General features: G+C 43.9%; 1 protein-coding gene across 10 annotated transcripts in view; it reads left to right on the forward strand.

Annotated features, from left to right (window-relative positions):
* Positions 1 to 15434, forward strand: part of auts2a (activator of transcription and developmental regulator AUTS2 a) — a 224219-nt gene that overhangs the window by 198262 nt on the left and 10523 nt on the right. For 7 of the 10 annotated variants that reach the window (XR_003052957.1, XM_025065798.1, XM_025065799.1 and 4 more), the window contains 2 exons: positions 11144 to 11705; positions 12986 to 13278. Coding sequence is in view for 9 of the 10 variants with exons in the window: in XM_025065798.1 (XP_024921566.1) it covers positions 11144 to 11705; positions 12986 to 13278 (855 nt within the window). In the remaining variant the exon portion in view is untranslated. The remainder of the gene's footprint in view (positions 1 to 11143; positions 11706 to 12985; positions 13279 to 15434) is intronic. The other 3 variants (XM_025065800.1, XM_025065801.1, XM_025065797.1) reach the window with 1 other exon arrangement.

Consider the following 15434-nt stretch of genomic DNA (forward strand, 5'->3'; position numbering starts at 1 on the left):
GTACTGGGAGACTTTGTATGATACTCCCTGACCTCCAAGGGGAGTTCTGTTAAGGGGTTTCTGTAGTACCCTCATGAACTGGCCTAAAACTTTAGGATTTTTCTTGGCATCAACAGACTGAATGGTCTCTGGATACGTTTAGGCAGAAATATTGCTTTAGGTGAGATGCAGCGGAGAACTGGCAGTGGATGGAGTGTTGAAAGCGTCCAATGTACTCCCACTAGGAACCCCCTTAATACCCCACCCTCTTCATCATCAGCGCAGACAGCTGCATCCACTGATTCGATGTGACATCAGCCACTTTTCTGCCCACTGTGCAGCATTACCGGGGTCAAAGTAACATTCACACACATGCACACACCACTTATCAAGACCCAGACATTCCCAACGCACTGCTGGTCGGCTCAGGCCAATTATGCCGTTGTCCGTCATTGGTCCCTGCAGCAAAGGTGACTTTGCCAAAGAGGAACAGAAAGGATAAAGCATTAATGAGGCCTCCTGGTGTCTGTAGGTGGTGTGTGTCTGTGTGTGTGTGTTAGAGTGTGAAAAAAGCATATCAAGCAGAAGTGTTGGTGTGTAATGATCTAAATGATATGACCTTTCTATCTTTTCCACGGAATACCTGTCCTTCCCTAAATCTTTGTTTCCAAAAATGTTATTCAAAATCCAACGTCATGCAGGTTCTGACATGAGGATCAAACTCAAAAGTATGATACATATATATATTTAATTATTGTGATTAGTTTAAACTCTGCAGGACCAAATAATTAAGTGGAGTCCTTAGATTCCTGCAGCATTTCATTATGATCATTTGACTGTTACAGTGATGTTACTGCTAAACCCCCTCGCTCCCCAGAAAACACTAATTCAAAAGGAAATGTTTGTCAAAGCAGTACTGTTCTTGCACACCACAGAGGAGGTCAGCACTGTGGAAGTGAAAGTGTTAACATAGACTAAAAATAAAATCTATAAGTGCTAAGTCCTATACTCTGGCCAGGACTGATGAAAGAGAGGATTAAATTCGTCCCACAAGTGAAGTGGTTATCTTATGTTTTACTCTCACCCTCTTTAATTCTCATAAATATGCAGAAGAGAAATAAAGCTCTGATGAGCCACGGGGCAGATTAAAGAGGGCTTACAGAGCAGGATCCTGGTTTGTTAGCAGCAATCCATAGATCCCTTGCATGTGTTTTTGCGCTCGGCACACATTCACTGGCATCAATTCCACTCGAACAACACTTCATTATATTCTTCACAGCCAGCCCACCCCCTTGCTTTAAAGCAGGTACAAGAAATTCTTGGAATCAATTATTGCCAAACGCTCAGTGCAACATCGCCACCTGGTGTTGAGTATAATCTTAAGGTAGTAGATAAGGTAGTATAATCATAGCATAAAGTGCAGCAGACTTCTGAGCAGAGCGGGTGGAAAAGGCAGGGTTAATTCAGTCTGGACCCTGTGTATTCTGGAAAGCCAAGTTTCAAAGCATGTGCATTTGATCTAAACTAAGAGTAATGAACTGCACAGAGCTCAATTTTATCACCATCTTGTGGTTCATCATCTCTGGCTCTTGGCCACTGTTCTTAGAGTCCTGCCCAAAACCATCAGCGTCCATCAGACTGTCACCATCTGTTATAGATTAGGCTGCACCAAAGGGGAGCTGTTTGATTTTGGGGTTTCAACATCCTCTCTTTATTACATGTGTCAGGTTTTACTGTAAATACTGTTGTACAAAAACCAAAATCCCGCAAGGGATTATTTTTGCTGGGCTTTAAAGCCAGGAGCAAACGGGCCGTTGCACCGGTATAGGCTGTTCATCTGGTTAAGCTCTTAGAGCACTGAGATAGGGCTCTGCTGGGCCATTTAACTAGTGCTCAGTCAGTGTGCACTGCGGTGTTGTGATGTATGAATCCCCTGGTCATGTCTGACACTAGTGAGCCTGTCTGAGCCCATGTCTTTTGCAGAGTAGGAGGCCGTGGACAGAGCCCGCATTGTTCTCGTAAAGTAACCGAAGCTCAGGGCAGCCTCTACCCAAAGGGGGGTATCAAGTTGTTCTCTCCACACTAACACCACAATCCAAGCTTAAGCTCTGAAGCTTGACGAAGGAGCGGTAAGGCAGCTGACTGTTTGGACAAGAGTGCAGCTCAAATAAACAGCTTAAATCCCAACCAGCCCCCTCCCTGCTCAAGCCCATCCTTGCCAAGTATTGTCCTCAGCCGTAGCTCACCACTGTGGGGCCTGCCAGCAACCCTTAGCTAATTTGCAGTGTTATTTTGAAAAGCATGTTGATGCGGAAAAGTGGGATGCCAGTAGAGATTGAGAACTTGGGCTTGCATTTACACCTCCCTACCTGCTTTTATGTAAGTGATGTAGGTTAATCACCACATTAGTAAACCTGACCGTACCATACTACTAGGCTAAAGGCAGGGAGAGATCGTATAAATGGATAAGAGAGGGGCAATAGCCATTAACAGCATTAAAGGGGCCCAGGGTGTCCCTCTAATCCAACTGCAGTGAAACCTGAGCATGGGGTAATAAGATGGCACTTGACACACTTGCACACACATTCATGTAGACTCATCGGCAGCTTCAGTAATGCCAGTGAACAATTAGAAAGAGACCGAGCTACATGCAAATGGATACTTTTGCCAGATTTTAAGACATTTGATCCCTGCATTCAGGCCGTTGCCCCAGTGGAATAAGCCTTAACACTCAGCACAGGCTGTATTAAATCTGATCCTCAGAAGCAGTCTGGAATGTGTGGTGTGGATGTACACAAAACCAGGTGGCCCCATTTAAAAAAAATAAAATAAAAGAGTGAAAGAGGCGCAGACTGATGACTCTCTTGGGACCGAATTCTCTTTACAGCCCTGCGTGTAACTCTCCTCTGTGAACTCATTGTGCGTCAGTGTGTCAGCTTGAGCTGTCACTCTCCTTGCTTCAAGCCAGTTACTCTCGTGCTCGGCTTTCTGGCTGAAGAGTGAGAGAGGAGGAAACAGTGAGAACGATGAAGAGTGAAACCGGGCCTTTTCCACTTGACACAAAAGATGAACTGTGTGACAACAACCCTTGATGCAATAGAGGATTTTTGAAAGAGGGAGACCACCAAGGCTCACCCCTCACCCTTCCCACTGGCAGGTTGGTACGGCCCATTTCGATGAATAGGCCAACACTAACAGCTCAGGCTACATCAGCCTGAATAGTGTGGTACTGCACTTTATCCACTGTGTTTTGAAATGCCCACATTTCTGCAGCTGTCTACCATGTTTGTGTACTGTTTTATTTCTCATGATTCATCTGTAAACCACCTGACTTTTTTCTGATTATTTGTTGTTGATATTAAACCAGTAAGCATTGGAGCACATATTGTTAGACCAGTGATTTATCACTGTCTGTTCGTGGCAAATTTGACTTTGAATTTGGTAGCTTTGTCTGCGATGTCAGCAAAATGTTGGCGTCTACTGGTTGTTGCAGCATTCCATTAAGGAGATTGTTGTTTTTGTGTCAATGTAAAATGGTTTCATCCCTGGCAGATGACAGAGTGACGCTGTGTGACGATTTGTATCCGTTCCATCTGCTGTTCATTTGTTGACTCTGCTGTCATTTTTAACTGCTTTGGTTTCAAACTTTCCTCTGTACGTCACTGCGGAGACTGACGGGTTGAGCAGCAGGTTTTGCCTGCCTTGATGTTCTAGCCCAGTTTGTGGGTTTAGTGGCTACTTGATAGTTTAAGAGCGTATCAGAGAATAAAACAAACACGGAACCAAAATTAGATCTATTCTTTTGGAAACAGAAACACGTAAACACAACCTTCTCTGTGTGCCTGCATGAAATGAGAGAATAGAAAATTAGACAGTTGACTGTTGGTTTTTATGAGCCTGTCACTGTGAATGAAATTTAATCATGTGTGTGTTTGAAGTCTGATGCTTTAAAGGCCAATTCTCTTCTGAATCCATAAGCTGCTCGGTGACTGACAAGAAACAGATGCTGCGCTGCCACTCTGCCTGCTCAGAAATGCCTGAGTTGTGTTGACGCATAGTGAATACTGAATGTTCAGTATTCGGTTGCTGTTTTTAGACTTAATTATCTTTGCTCTGTATTACATACTTGAACGACCTGCTGGTGTTCGTGTTAGTAATGTGACATATTTGGGCAACTCTAGTTGTTAAGATGGCGTCCTTAACTAATTCTTAACCCTGTCTGACAAAGAGTCAGCATTAAGCAAATTATCAGCTAATAATAATAGTAGTCATACAACAACAATATCTTTATCTTGTGACAACATTTTGACATCATAAATTTCTTGCAACCCCAAAGACTTTTCTTCAGTCCCATGATCGCAGACATCAATCACGCAGAGAGTCAAGGGTTCGATTCCCAGAGGAACCACATACTTGGCGCCTCCAAGGGTCAGCCTGTTGCAGTAGATCTGCTGTTAACTGTCCTGGCAGCAGCCATGTCACTGTGATTCCTCCCCAGGCAACAACATACACACAGTAACATTCCTACTGTATAAGAACAACCCTTCCTTCGAGTAGAGCTATCTAAGCACGTGATTCACATCAGTGGGCTCATATACATATGACATATTTCAGGTCAAATGGCCTGCTTCCTTCCACAGCTGCCTTGTCTCGGTGTGTAGTTCTACACTACAGTGACAGTGTTTGCTGACCCACTGCAGTGGACTGGATCCTTGTTTCATGCCGCTGCCTCATTCAGCCTGGGCTTGACAGCCAAACCTGCAGAGGATCTGTCAGCCATGGGCAACAAGTGTTCCCCCGAGGGCTGCCTTACACAGAAGGCCCTGACAGAACAAATCTGCTCCCTTTCTGCCCAACCCCTTCTTATGTTCACCTGTGCCAGAACGCCTGTCGTCGAGTCCCTGACCCAGCTCATCTCCTGTTATGGTCCCTCTAGCCTGACAACCTCAGGGATATATAAAGATTTGTTCTCCAAAGGGGAGGTGGGAATGAGACTCTGTTGCCACCGAAGCACGACCTAACATCATCATGAGCATGTAAAAAGTGTGTTTTTTTGTTTTTTTGGATGGCTGTAACGTTGAAGGGGAGAAACTGGCCAAACGTTAAACACCTCAGGGGCTGCCTAAGCAGCTAGGCACATTTTCCTCTTGCTATAGGGGAGCAAAGGGAGCAGTAAGAGTGAGACGCAGAGGCAGTTAAGAGCCATTACAGGAGCATCTGTAATCAGAGCTACTGTGGGTGGAAGAGTGTTGTCGCTGCAGCTCTCTGATAGTAAATGGCTTCAATATGACTCCAGAGAGAGGGGATAGAACATGGCACCGCTACCAGGCACAAAATGAATGGAGCCTGAATGGATACTAGCAAAGGTAGGAGACGGGACAGAGTGGGTTTCCTTCCTTTTTTTCTTTCTGCATGTTTTTCTTCTTTATTTCCCTTTTGCAGTATGTCATACTGTAAACAGTGCTGAGGGCTCATTCTCTGTGGTCTGGCAGCTAGTCTTCTGTGGTCTCGCGTCTGTGTGAAGAGCTCAGGATATTTAGTGGCATTATAAGACTATTTACCCATGAATGCTACCATTTCACAGCAGGTCACACTAACGTACTATGTAATAATAGGAGGCCAGGTTTAAGTGAAAGATGTTTGTGTATGGTCAGCAACACGAACTATGCAAAGATGACATCACTTGTATGCACAATTCCTTTGGCTTCACAATTTGTATTAAAAAAAGTCATAACCCACACAAGGCAGCTGTGAAATATAGATGTTAATAGAGGAGGCTTAACAGCTTTCCCCGGCCAGCTGCCTGCCCCTGGCCTCTTGCTCAATCACAGCTTGTTAAAGCAGTGGTTTGTGTTACTGTGAAGTGATATCAGCACACTGTGGAATTCTCACTGAAAGACTACAAATGTCAGGCACCCACAGCCAGAACTGTTGGCCTGCTCACCCAAACACCCATCTTTAATTCTGTTTAGCTTTCCACTCCCCTTATCCAGCCACCCCTGGGAGTCCTGCACTAATAAAACAACTCCAGTCCTAGACCCTCCACACAGCAGGGTGTCCAGGCTGTGTAAACCAATATCCCTCCCAGCTATAGCTTCAGGGAGTTGCTGACATGACAGAGAGGGTGAGGGCAAGCAGGGAGGCGTCCATCATTGTCGGGGGCCCCACAGCTTTGAGCTCCTATATGGGAAACGTCCAATAAACATCTGTTTGCTGTGAGGTGCTTAGACACTCTGGAGACATGAGGGTGAATTTCAGGGTACAGAGGTGCTACGTTAGGAGCAGGTGATGCTCTGAAGTGCCTGGGAGATGAAGAAGGAACAGATGATGAACTATTAGTGCAGAGCTTCTCTGGAGGCCTGGGCTTAGTGATCAGGGAGCAGTGTTCCAGGAAGGTTACTACTGGAGGGTTTCGTGTTCTCAGTATATTTCCAACGTTTTAATTTGGTGTTATTTTTGTAATCCTTACCTACGGGTTTGTGAAGGTTCTCTTGTCAGGTGAATTTGCTGAAACTGAGAGTCATCCGCAGCCTCTGTACATTTGCATTATGGGATTTGAATGACAGAAATACTTTGGTTAAGGGACTTGAACTTTGGGAACAGATGGCACTTTTGGCATTTGTATAAATACATCAGAAAACTCAGAGCACCTTCAGCTCAGATGTCTCCCACTAATATGAACCCAAGGGGATTTAATCAAGGAGCACAGAGTCTCCTGAGTGCAGCAACTTTGAAAGTTCCACACAACCATTCATCCGAGGGTTGTTGTAGTGTACCTAATAAAACAGGCTAGTCTATAGCACATTAGCACTGTGTGTCTCAGAGCTGAGGCTGTAGCTTTCATTAACATGTATGGTTAGGGAACCAGAGAAAGTGAGCTGACAGAACTCACAGACGGCTGTTTATTGTTCTCTGTGTGGGAGGGAAAGATGTCTGCCATTATTACCACTGCAGTCTTCATTAAGAACAAATAAACAGAACCCGATCCTTCAGCAAAGAGCTCATTGGGGAACATATGGAGCATAAACCACTCCACTGTCAGAGCCATGTCAACACTTACTGCTCGGTTACAACTAATTTTGTTGTCAAACAATGTGTATAATAATAGGGGAAAAGAAAGAAAATAGAAGAAACTGTTGAAAGATAAGGTTTATTTAGAAATATTAAGTTTTGAATGCATATTGCATAATATTGCAATTGATTCATGATCACTGCACATATTATATACTGCTACCCAATGCCTGTAAGTTAATATACTGCACATATGCCATTGTCGTGTCAATATATTCCTTGAACTACGTCTGGAGAGCGTGTGGTGAGGCAGCGCTAGAACAAGTATTACGGTAATATAAAAGTACTGTCAGAGAAGCTAATGTAACACAAAAATACAAATTACTACAAAATGAAAGGATCGGTTGTGAAAATACATCTACACATCAGTGTGATGGAGTGTTGTCAAAACTGAATTTTACCAACCTGTAACACGGTGTATATATTATGTTCTCAGCAAAAATGTTCCTGGTTGCCCTCCCTTGTGTTAGGACTCATCATTAATGCTGCTACAGCATGACACTGGCACAGGAGAGACATGCAATCAGCACCTGAGAGTTACTGCTCATTGCATCACCTGTTACCCTCAAGAACACAAAGCACAGCTAACTGCCCTTCCCTTCAGACCTGTCCTACCCTCCCGCCTCAGCAGCACCTGTTTCCTCAGTGCACTCAGCAGTCACACAGCTGTCACAGCCCCGCTGCCTCCAGTACAGTGACTACAAAAGCCTGGCAGCCTGGATGCTGTAAATAGAGATGGCCAAATGAAAATGACAATTGTTGTCAGCATTTGTACTTCCTGTAGCACTTCTTTGTTGTCTTTTTAACCAGACAAGACTAAACCTTAATTTGAGTCCACGAACATCAATGCTATAATGTTTACTCAGTGTGTAACTCTTACTTTATCCTTGTTAAATGGGTTTTTAGAACTAACCAGTAAAATATGTTGGCAAATGTTGCTGATGATTATTTCATTTGTCATAAATTATTTTATTCATTTAGAAAATAATTTAATTTGTGTTGCATTATGGGTACTGTGGATATTCAATCAAAATAAAAAAAGTGTAGAACGTAAAAGTAAGCTGGTTGACAAAAAATGGAACCTGAGGAGAACATAGGGAGCGGGGCCTCACCCCTAAAGCCCTTTAATCATCAGGTCAGGCTCAACACTCAGAGCACTTTACTACAGCGCACTGCATTTCTTTGACACACACACAGTGGTCAAGGCTCAAATGTCAGTGCTGTGGCTGCTGCTATTTGTTAGGTTGTTGGTTTTGTGTGATTAGAGCTATGTGACCCCTGCCTGGTTGAAATCCCATAAATGAGTTTGAGAGTGTTGGGTGCTATTTTGAGATGAATGGAGCCGAGGGGCTGACATCAAGTGACAGACGCCTGGGAGTGTCACAGAGGCCCACGTAGCCTTGCATCAGCTCTTTGTTTCCACACATACGTAGTCCATCATGTACAAATAAACACCTCAGATGAAGTGAGTCACTTGTACGTTGGTGACCATATGGGTCAGGGTGTATCCACTGATCAAATTTTAACATAACATTCTAGATTACTTAAAAAAATTCTCTACAGATCAGAATGTAGTCCAGTTGTGCCAATATGCAAATATCATAATGACAAAGAAATATTATACTGCAAATATTTGCACATTCAATGCCACTGCTTACAATCCCTGCACTACATCCTACTGCAGTCATCTGACACATTTACATTATAGGAACTGAAGTTCATTTGGATACTTATCTTTATGTGTATTCAGTCTCCAAATGCACAAAACCCAAAGAGTTTGCCTGCAACTCTGCACCACATGACAGTGTGCTTTGTCCAAGGTTTACATCTGTATGTAGATTAGAGGAGTTTGAGATCAAACCTCTGACCTTTAGACAGAAGGTCAGGGCTGTTTCATGTTCTACATCCATTGCTCATTGCACACCAGACTCCTTTGTTTATATCATTTACCTCAATGTATATATTGTATTTTATTTTCAAATATTACATTTCTTTACTGAACTTGAACTTTGACTTACAGGTTCTGCACTTCACCGCAGCAGGGAAATGATAAGAGTAGGGGGGAAGAAAGCCTGTTTATCTACTGATTACAGTTGTGTTTCTTCACTGCTGTTTTCATTAACAAATTTAACATCAACATTATTCTTCTTGGATCCCATTTCCGTGTTATCATGTAAGGTTTTGATCAGCCAGATTAAAATTGAAGCTGCACAATATTTACATGATGCAGTCTGGTGTGTAGGGTTGCTGTGTGCTGGGAGGTTCACCATGGGATAATAAGTAATCCCCCTAGGGCTATGCCTGGTCCCCTGACATCTATCTTTAATAATTGGCTCTCTCTCCCTCTGTCACACACACACACACACACACACACACAGAGATACACAGCTGACCCTGATGAACTCCTCCCATAGCCCATTTACCTTTTAAATCTAGCCTTGAGCATTGTTTCCCCAAAGAACTGTAACACCCACAGGCCGTGTGTGTTTTCTCTACTGTACCACACCACTATGGAAGGCCTGCTTGTTAGAAACCACAAAATCTGACTAAAGTACTGAGGAAAAGCAGGGCTTCGCATTTGGAGTGAACCAACTGGGAATTGCTCTTATTTGTTTCTAGGGATGAAGGAGACTGACAAATGAACCCTCATGGGAGGGAAGCTGTTGTATACTCCACCCCCACTACGCCTGGCCCTAGAGTCTTCATTATGACCAGAATAGAAGCCTTCTTTTTAGCACGTTAGCACATTTTCAAAACAAGCCGTGGACCTCAGAGAATCGGAGGTGCAGCAGCAGGAGATTTGAGAATTGGGAATTTCTCGTCTCCCGTCTAAAGATGTTTGCCTGCAGCAGTCTCTCTTGACCGGTAATAGCATTTGTATGTGGAGTAGACTGACATGGGTGAGCGGGATGGAGTAAAGAGCTGCCAGGCTTTCTTGCTCATTGATGCATGTGAGCCTTGAACAGGGAGGTGTCTTACGTGCAGCCTTCCAGAGACGGGATTATAGTTCCTGTGTGAGGGTTAGTTAGATGTGAAGAGTGACATCTCTGCACCATTGTAGAGACTTGTTATTATTGTGCTTGCCCAAAGATGCCTATTAGGTTCTATTGGAAAAACACTTGAAGCAAAAAGGAGCTTTTTCTCTCTTGATTGGCTGCCAGAAATCCCTATAACCTCACGCACGCAGCCAGAGTCAATAGCTGTTGATTGCTGATATTGATTGTGATCCTGTACCAGGAATTACTTCCCTGACCCAGGAGGACAAGCACATGCACCTGAGGCAGCTAATACCTCACTTAGCATTTTAATGCTAATGAGTGAGGCTCTGGTAGAAGCCCGTTAGTGGAGTTGGTCCGGTGGGAGTAGTGTGTCAGTGAGATGGAGGGCCACTGTGACAGGCTGCAGCTCCGCACAGCAGACTGCTGTCTTTGCCCTGGGGAGCTGGGTCCCATCTGCCCCTTTTTTGGCAGGTGAAGGATTTAGCTGGCTTTGCTAAAGTAGGAGGAGCCCACACTCCTGCCCGCAAACCCTCCTGAGGTTTGGGGAGAGTTAATTACAGTTTATGTATGCACTGTCATCCCCCATGAGCCTCAATGTCTCTGGAGCAGCCAGGCTGACAGTGGGTTTCTGAGCACTTTGTTCTGTAGGAGGGCGCCCCCCTGCAGAGGAATACCCTGGATAGAGCTTAATAGCTGTTGTTCTGTGTAATTTCAACATTGAACAAGAGTTGTTTTTAGGACTCCAGATTAATTCACACTTTGTATGGAGCTATTAATTATAGTTAATTACATGCATAAATGTGTATAATGTGCAGCAGCAGCGTAGCAGCAGCCTGACATTGAGCAACCTTTCTAGAAATAAATGTAAGGTACCACAGCATGAAACGCCACATCTGGTGCCTCATTTCATGTGACATTAGTTAAATCAGTGTTTCTCAAATGTTGGATGTCAAACATGTGAGAGAAAATTAAACCAAAAATACCATGTCTTTACCAAATAAAAACAGAGAAAATCTCTTATTGTGTTATTGTGCATCATGTTATTTTCATAAGACCCATTTTTTTTAACATCTTCCATTCCCTGTTTTTTCCAGGTCCAGATTTTAGCATCAGTGCAATCTCCAATGGCAGCCAGGAGCCTCAAGGCCCAGGCCTCCTCAAGGTGTCAGGCCTAGAGCGCAGTCAGGAAAGGAGCCAGGAGAGCTGCAAAGACTCTCAACCTCCTGCTTCCAACAACCCCAGTCAGACTTCACCGCTGGAGGTCCTCCCTGTCCCTCAGCCACAGCCCTCGGGGCCAAGGCCACAGTCCCCTCCCTGGAGCCACACAAACGGCCCTACCCAGGTGGTGCCCCCTACACACCTGCCCCCACGTTCAGAGGCTCATCCCCAGCCTCAGACAGCCACAGACCTGCCTCCGGTCCAGAGCCGCCAGGCAGCGCCGCCACCACCTCCTCGACCCCAGCACCAGCCTGAACTGCTTTCTTACCCCCAGCCACCACCGAGACCCAGCCCTCACCCACATCCACCATCACCTACCCTGAGAACACACCACTCCCACCAACAGCATCCTAATCAGGCAGGGCCCCACCGGCCCCCATCACGCTGCAATCCTCGACCCCTGTCTGCCTACAACAGCATCAACCTTAACGGTCACAGGTGAGGCTGAACCCTTTTATATGTAACTCCATCATTTACAGTCAGTCAGACCTTATCATGGGGATGGTGGGAAGGTCATATTTTGGTCCGTAATTTTCATTGAATAGAACTGCAAATTACAGAATCAAACCTTAACATTTAGTCACATTTTCTTTGAGACAGTTGTAGGCTTGTCTTCTCAGTGGACATCATTTTCCTCATTGTAAAGTAGGTCTCCGTGAACATTTTTACACCTTTTCACTTAATTGTGGACTTATTGGAACATTTGAACAAACACAGAAGAATATAAAATTTTAAAAATAATCACACTGATAAACAATGAAATAAGAACAAAATGTTAAACAGTGTAGTGCGTTGTGTGGCCTAGTAGTAGACTCATGGTCCAGTACTGGTATATGGGGCTTAAAGTTGATGACCTCTCTACTGTAAAAATAATATTTTTCAGAAAAATACTAATTTTGTAAAATAATAATAATAAAAAAGAAACTTTCAAACTTGATTAACTTTTTTAATGAGACTGCAAATAACAACAGAGCCCAGTTTTTGTTATTGTTGAGATTCACTGAGACCCCAGGACTCCAGCCTGGCTTCTTCAGAACCCAGTAGGTCCCAGAAACAGCCCTGCTTCAAAGGCTCTGAGGACTTGGCTCCTGTCTCCCCCTCTCTGTGCCAGCTCTGCCAGGCTGGCTGTGTACCAACAAGGCCTGGCACCTACTGTGAATAATCATGGCTACAGCCCACACCAAAGAAAGAGCGCTGCAAATGAGCTTTTAGGCTTAGCATGTGAAGCTGTGGATACACATTCTCTGTGGTTGCCCCTGGGAAACACCCCTCCACACACACACACACACCACACACCACACACACACACACGGTACTGATGTACCCTACAAAAGACTTTTGCTTACAATTGCACAGCATCTCTTCTTTGCCTCCTATTTCTGATTCACACGTGCACTACCGGGCTCTGGAGGAAGTGCTTCAACTGAAGATGCTTGAAGACAGATGCTCTGTGTGTTGTTTGCCAGTGGCGTTTAATATGCATCTGACGCTACTGTGTGAATGTGTTTTAGGGTTGTTGTTTTTTTTTCGCAAATCACATTCACACAGCATTCCGTGAAGCGCAAGTGAGATGTGCGGAGGTGTTTGCAAATGGAGGACAGATAAGGTGTGAAGACACTGCACTGAGAAATGAGCATCAGAGCAGAGATTAGGGAGTGTGCAGGATTGGCTTTTCATTTCTGACTGATTTAACACAGCTCCTCTCTCTCCTTCTACAGCAGCAGCAGAAGTAGTACCCCAGGCACCAAGCCCCACGGGCCTCCTGGTCCTTCCTTCCATCTCCCCCACCACCCACCCCCTCCTAGTGCAGCAGCAGCGGCCTCCGCCTTCCCCCTGCCATTGGCAGCTAACCAGAGCGCCCCCCACAGCTTCCCACCTGCCTTGCAGTCCTCGCCGCACCCACATCACCCCAATATGTTCGCTCCTCCAGCAGCCTTGCCTCCACCACCTCCATTGACGTCTAGCACCCTGCCAGTACCTGGACACCCTGCTGCTGGCGCTGCCTATTCAGGTAAGATGCACACACTGCTGGGAAATGTCGCCACACTGCCCCCAAGTGGTGTGGTAGAAAACATTTATTTTTGCCAGTAGTTTCTACAGACATGATAGACTTCCTCAAAATGTGAAATGTCCTTGCACAGTTAACATGAATAACAACACAACATAAAAAATATAACACAAAATTTACAATTTATGTCTGCACTAAACATACCATTGATAGTACTTAATAAGGGCTGAGCATGATTACATTACAGTGTGTCAGTCATCATATTTTTCCTGCCTTCTGGGTATTGTATAAGTAAAAAAAGGCAGTCCAAAGGAATGAACAAAACACCTGTGAGGTAAATCTATATTATGTGCATATAGAAATTCTGCTTCCTTTCAATGACATCTCGCTCCCTTTTGTAATCAGCCTGTCTTTTTGATTTGAGGGTGTATTTCACAACAACATCTGCTGTGGCGGTAATACAGAAATATCAAGTCCAACATGAAATCTGAACTGATGTGCTCCACGTCTGACATTTCACATCTCTGTAGTTCATAACGTCTTACCGCTCTAAACAATCGATTCTCGTACAAACAATAATATCCTCCATCAAGTCAAGCCACATAAAACAGTGATCACAGAGGCGGTTCAGATTTCATTGTCGGTCTGCTGCCGTGCTAAATGTCAGGGTCGGCGTGGGGGGAAGGGGACACGACTCGCCCTTTGTAACATTTTAAGAAGCTGCATTTTAACCTTGAATGGCGTTCATGTGTGAGAAATCAATTTAGTCAATATGGAACGGAGCAAGCGGGATCATATTCAAAAGATACTAATGAAAATTTTATGAAGAGAAAATTCCATCCCCATTCCCAGACCAATAAAGCTTGAAATGAATTCAGAAAATATTGTAGTGAGACACCGCGGAATAGGAAGGATAAGGTTACTCTGGAGGAGACATAATCTCTCAAGCCCGGCTTTGTTGAATGTGGAAGGAAAGCCTGTGATTACTTGAAATCTATTCTTTCTCCACAGGCAGCACAGAGGTTATTGGAACAACAGATGTTGTTCTCTCTGAGGAGCTGTAGTGTATCACATCACAGCGTTTGACGGTTCCAGACGTCAGTCACTTTTAATCATCTGCAACCTCGCGCCGACTTAAAATGACATGCTGATAATCATAGTCATTTCCTGGTCCTTCCTTACTCATACTTTATATCTAAATCATATTTGGACTCAGACGTTCACAGCACTCACACTGCCGTGCTGAAGCCTCCAGGGCTTTTTATGAAGCGTCAAGTAATAAAGAGGACTTTAAATTCAAATGGCAAATGTATTTATATTTTTTGTCAAAACGTACATTTTCAGATGGCAATCTCAAGCACTATATGTATCACATTATTACAAGGTGTATTGAGTTTTCCTGAGATCCCTCTTTCTAAAGCAGGGGCCTCAAACTCCAGGCCACTTCTGGCCCGCAAATCTCCCACATCCAGCAACAGACTACATTTTAATGATAAATACATTTTGACCTAGGATTTAGGCCATCTAAATGACAATGTAAAGACCTCACAGGTTTTCTCAGGTCTGAGTCTCACCACTATTTTCTGGACTAATCCTCATTTCTCAATGACTGATTCCTCATCAGTCATTTCTTATATTCATCATTTTATTCCATATTTATATTAATAGTTGTGAATAACTGTGTTTTAACTGTGTGTCTACAATTTAAAAAAAGTTCGGTTTATTGTCACAGCGAAACAGGAAGACCAGATCAAATTTGCTTATAGAAAAAATAGGAAAACATTTTTTTTATTCAATAAAAGTCAAATGAGTTGCTGACAGAAATAGTTTTTGTTCGCCTGCTCTGGACTGATCTGTGATTAGTTTGTGTTTCAGTCTGTAGAAAGTTAAAAGATACAAACAGTGAGTGTGTTTGACTCTGATGTCGGAGGAAACATTTGCTAAACTTGTCAGACTTTTACTTCAGTGTTTATTGATTGATTGATTGATTTAAAATGACTAAATTCATTGGTTTATGCAGTAGATGTTTTCCCTCCTAAAAGTTTCAGCTCAGCATGATAATTGTATTGTTGTCTTCTGACTTGATAAAACATTCAAATCTCAAAGACATGACGTGTTGGAGGCTGTTGCATTTATCAGCATATATTCAGTGCAGCCCT

Source organism: Cynoglossus semilaevis, chromosome 19, assembly GCF_000523025.1.
Source record: "Cynoglossus semilaevis isolate Cse_v1.0 chromosome 19, Cse_v1.0, whole genome shotgun sequence".
Lineage (NCBI taxonomy): Eukaryota > Metazoa > Chordata > Actinopteri > Pleuronectiformes > Cynoglossidae > Cynoglossus > Cynoglossus semilaevis.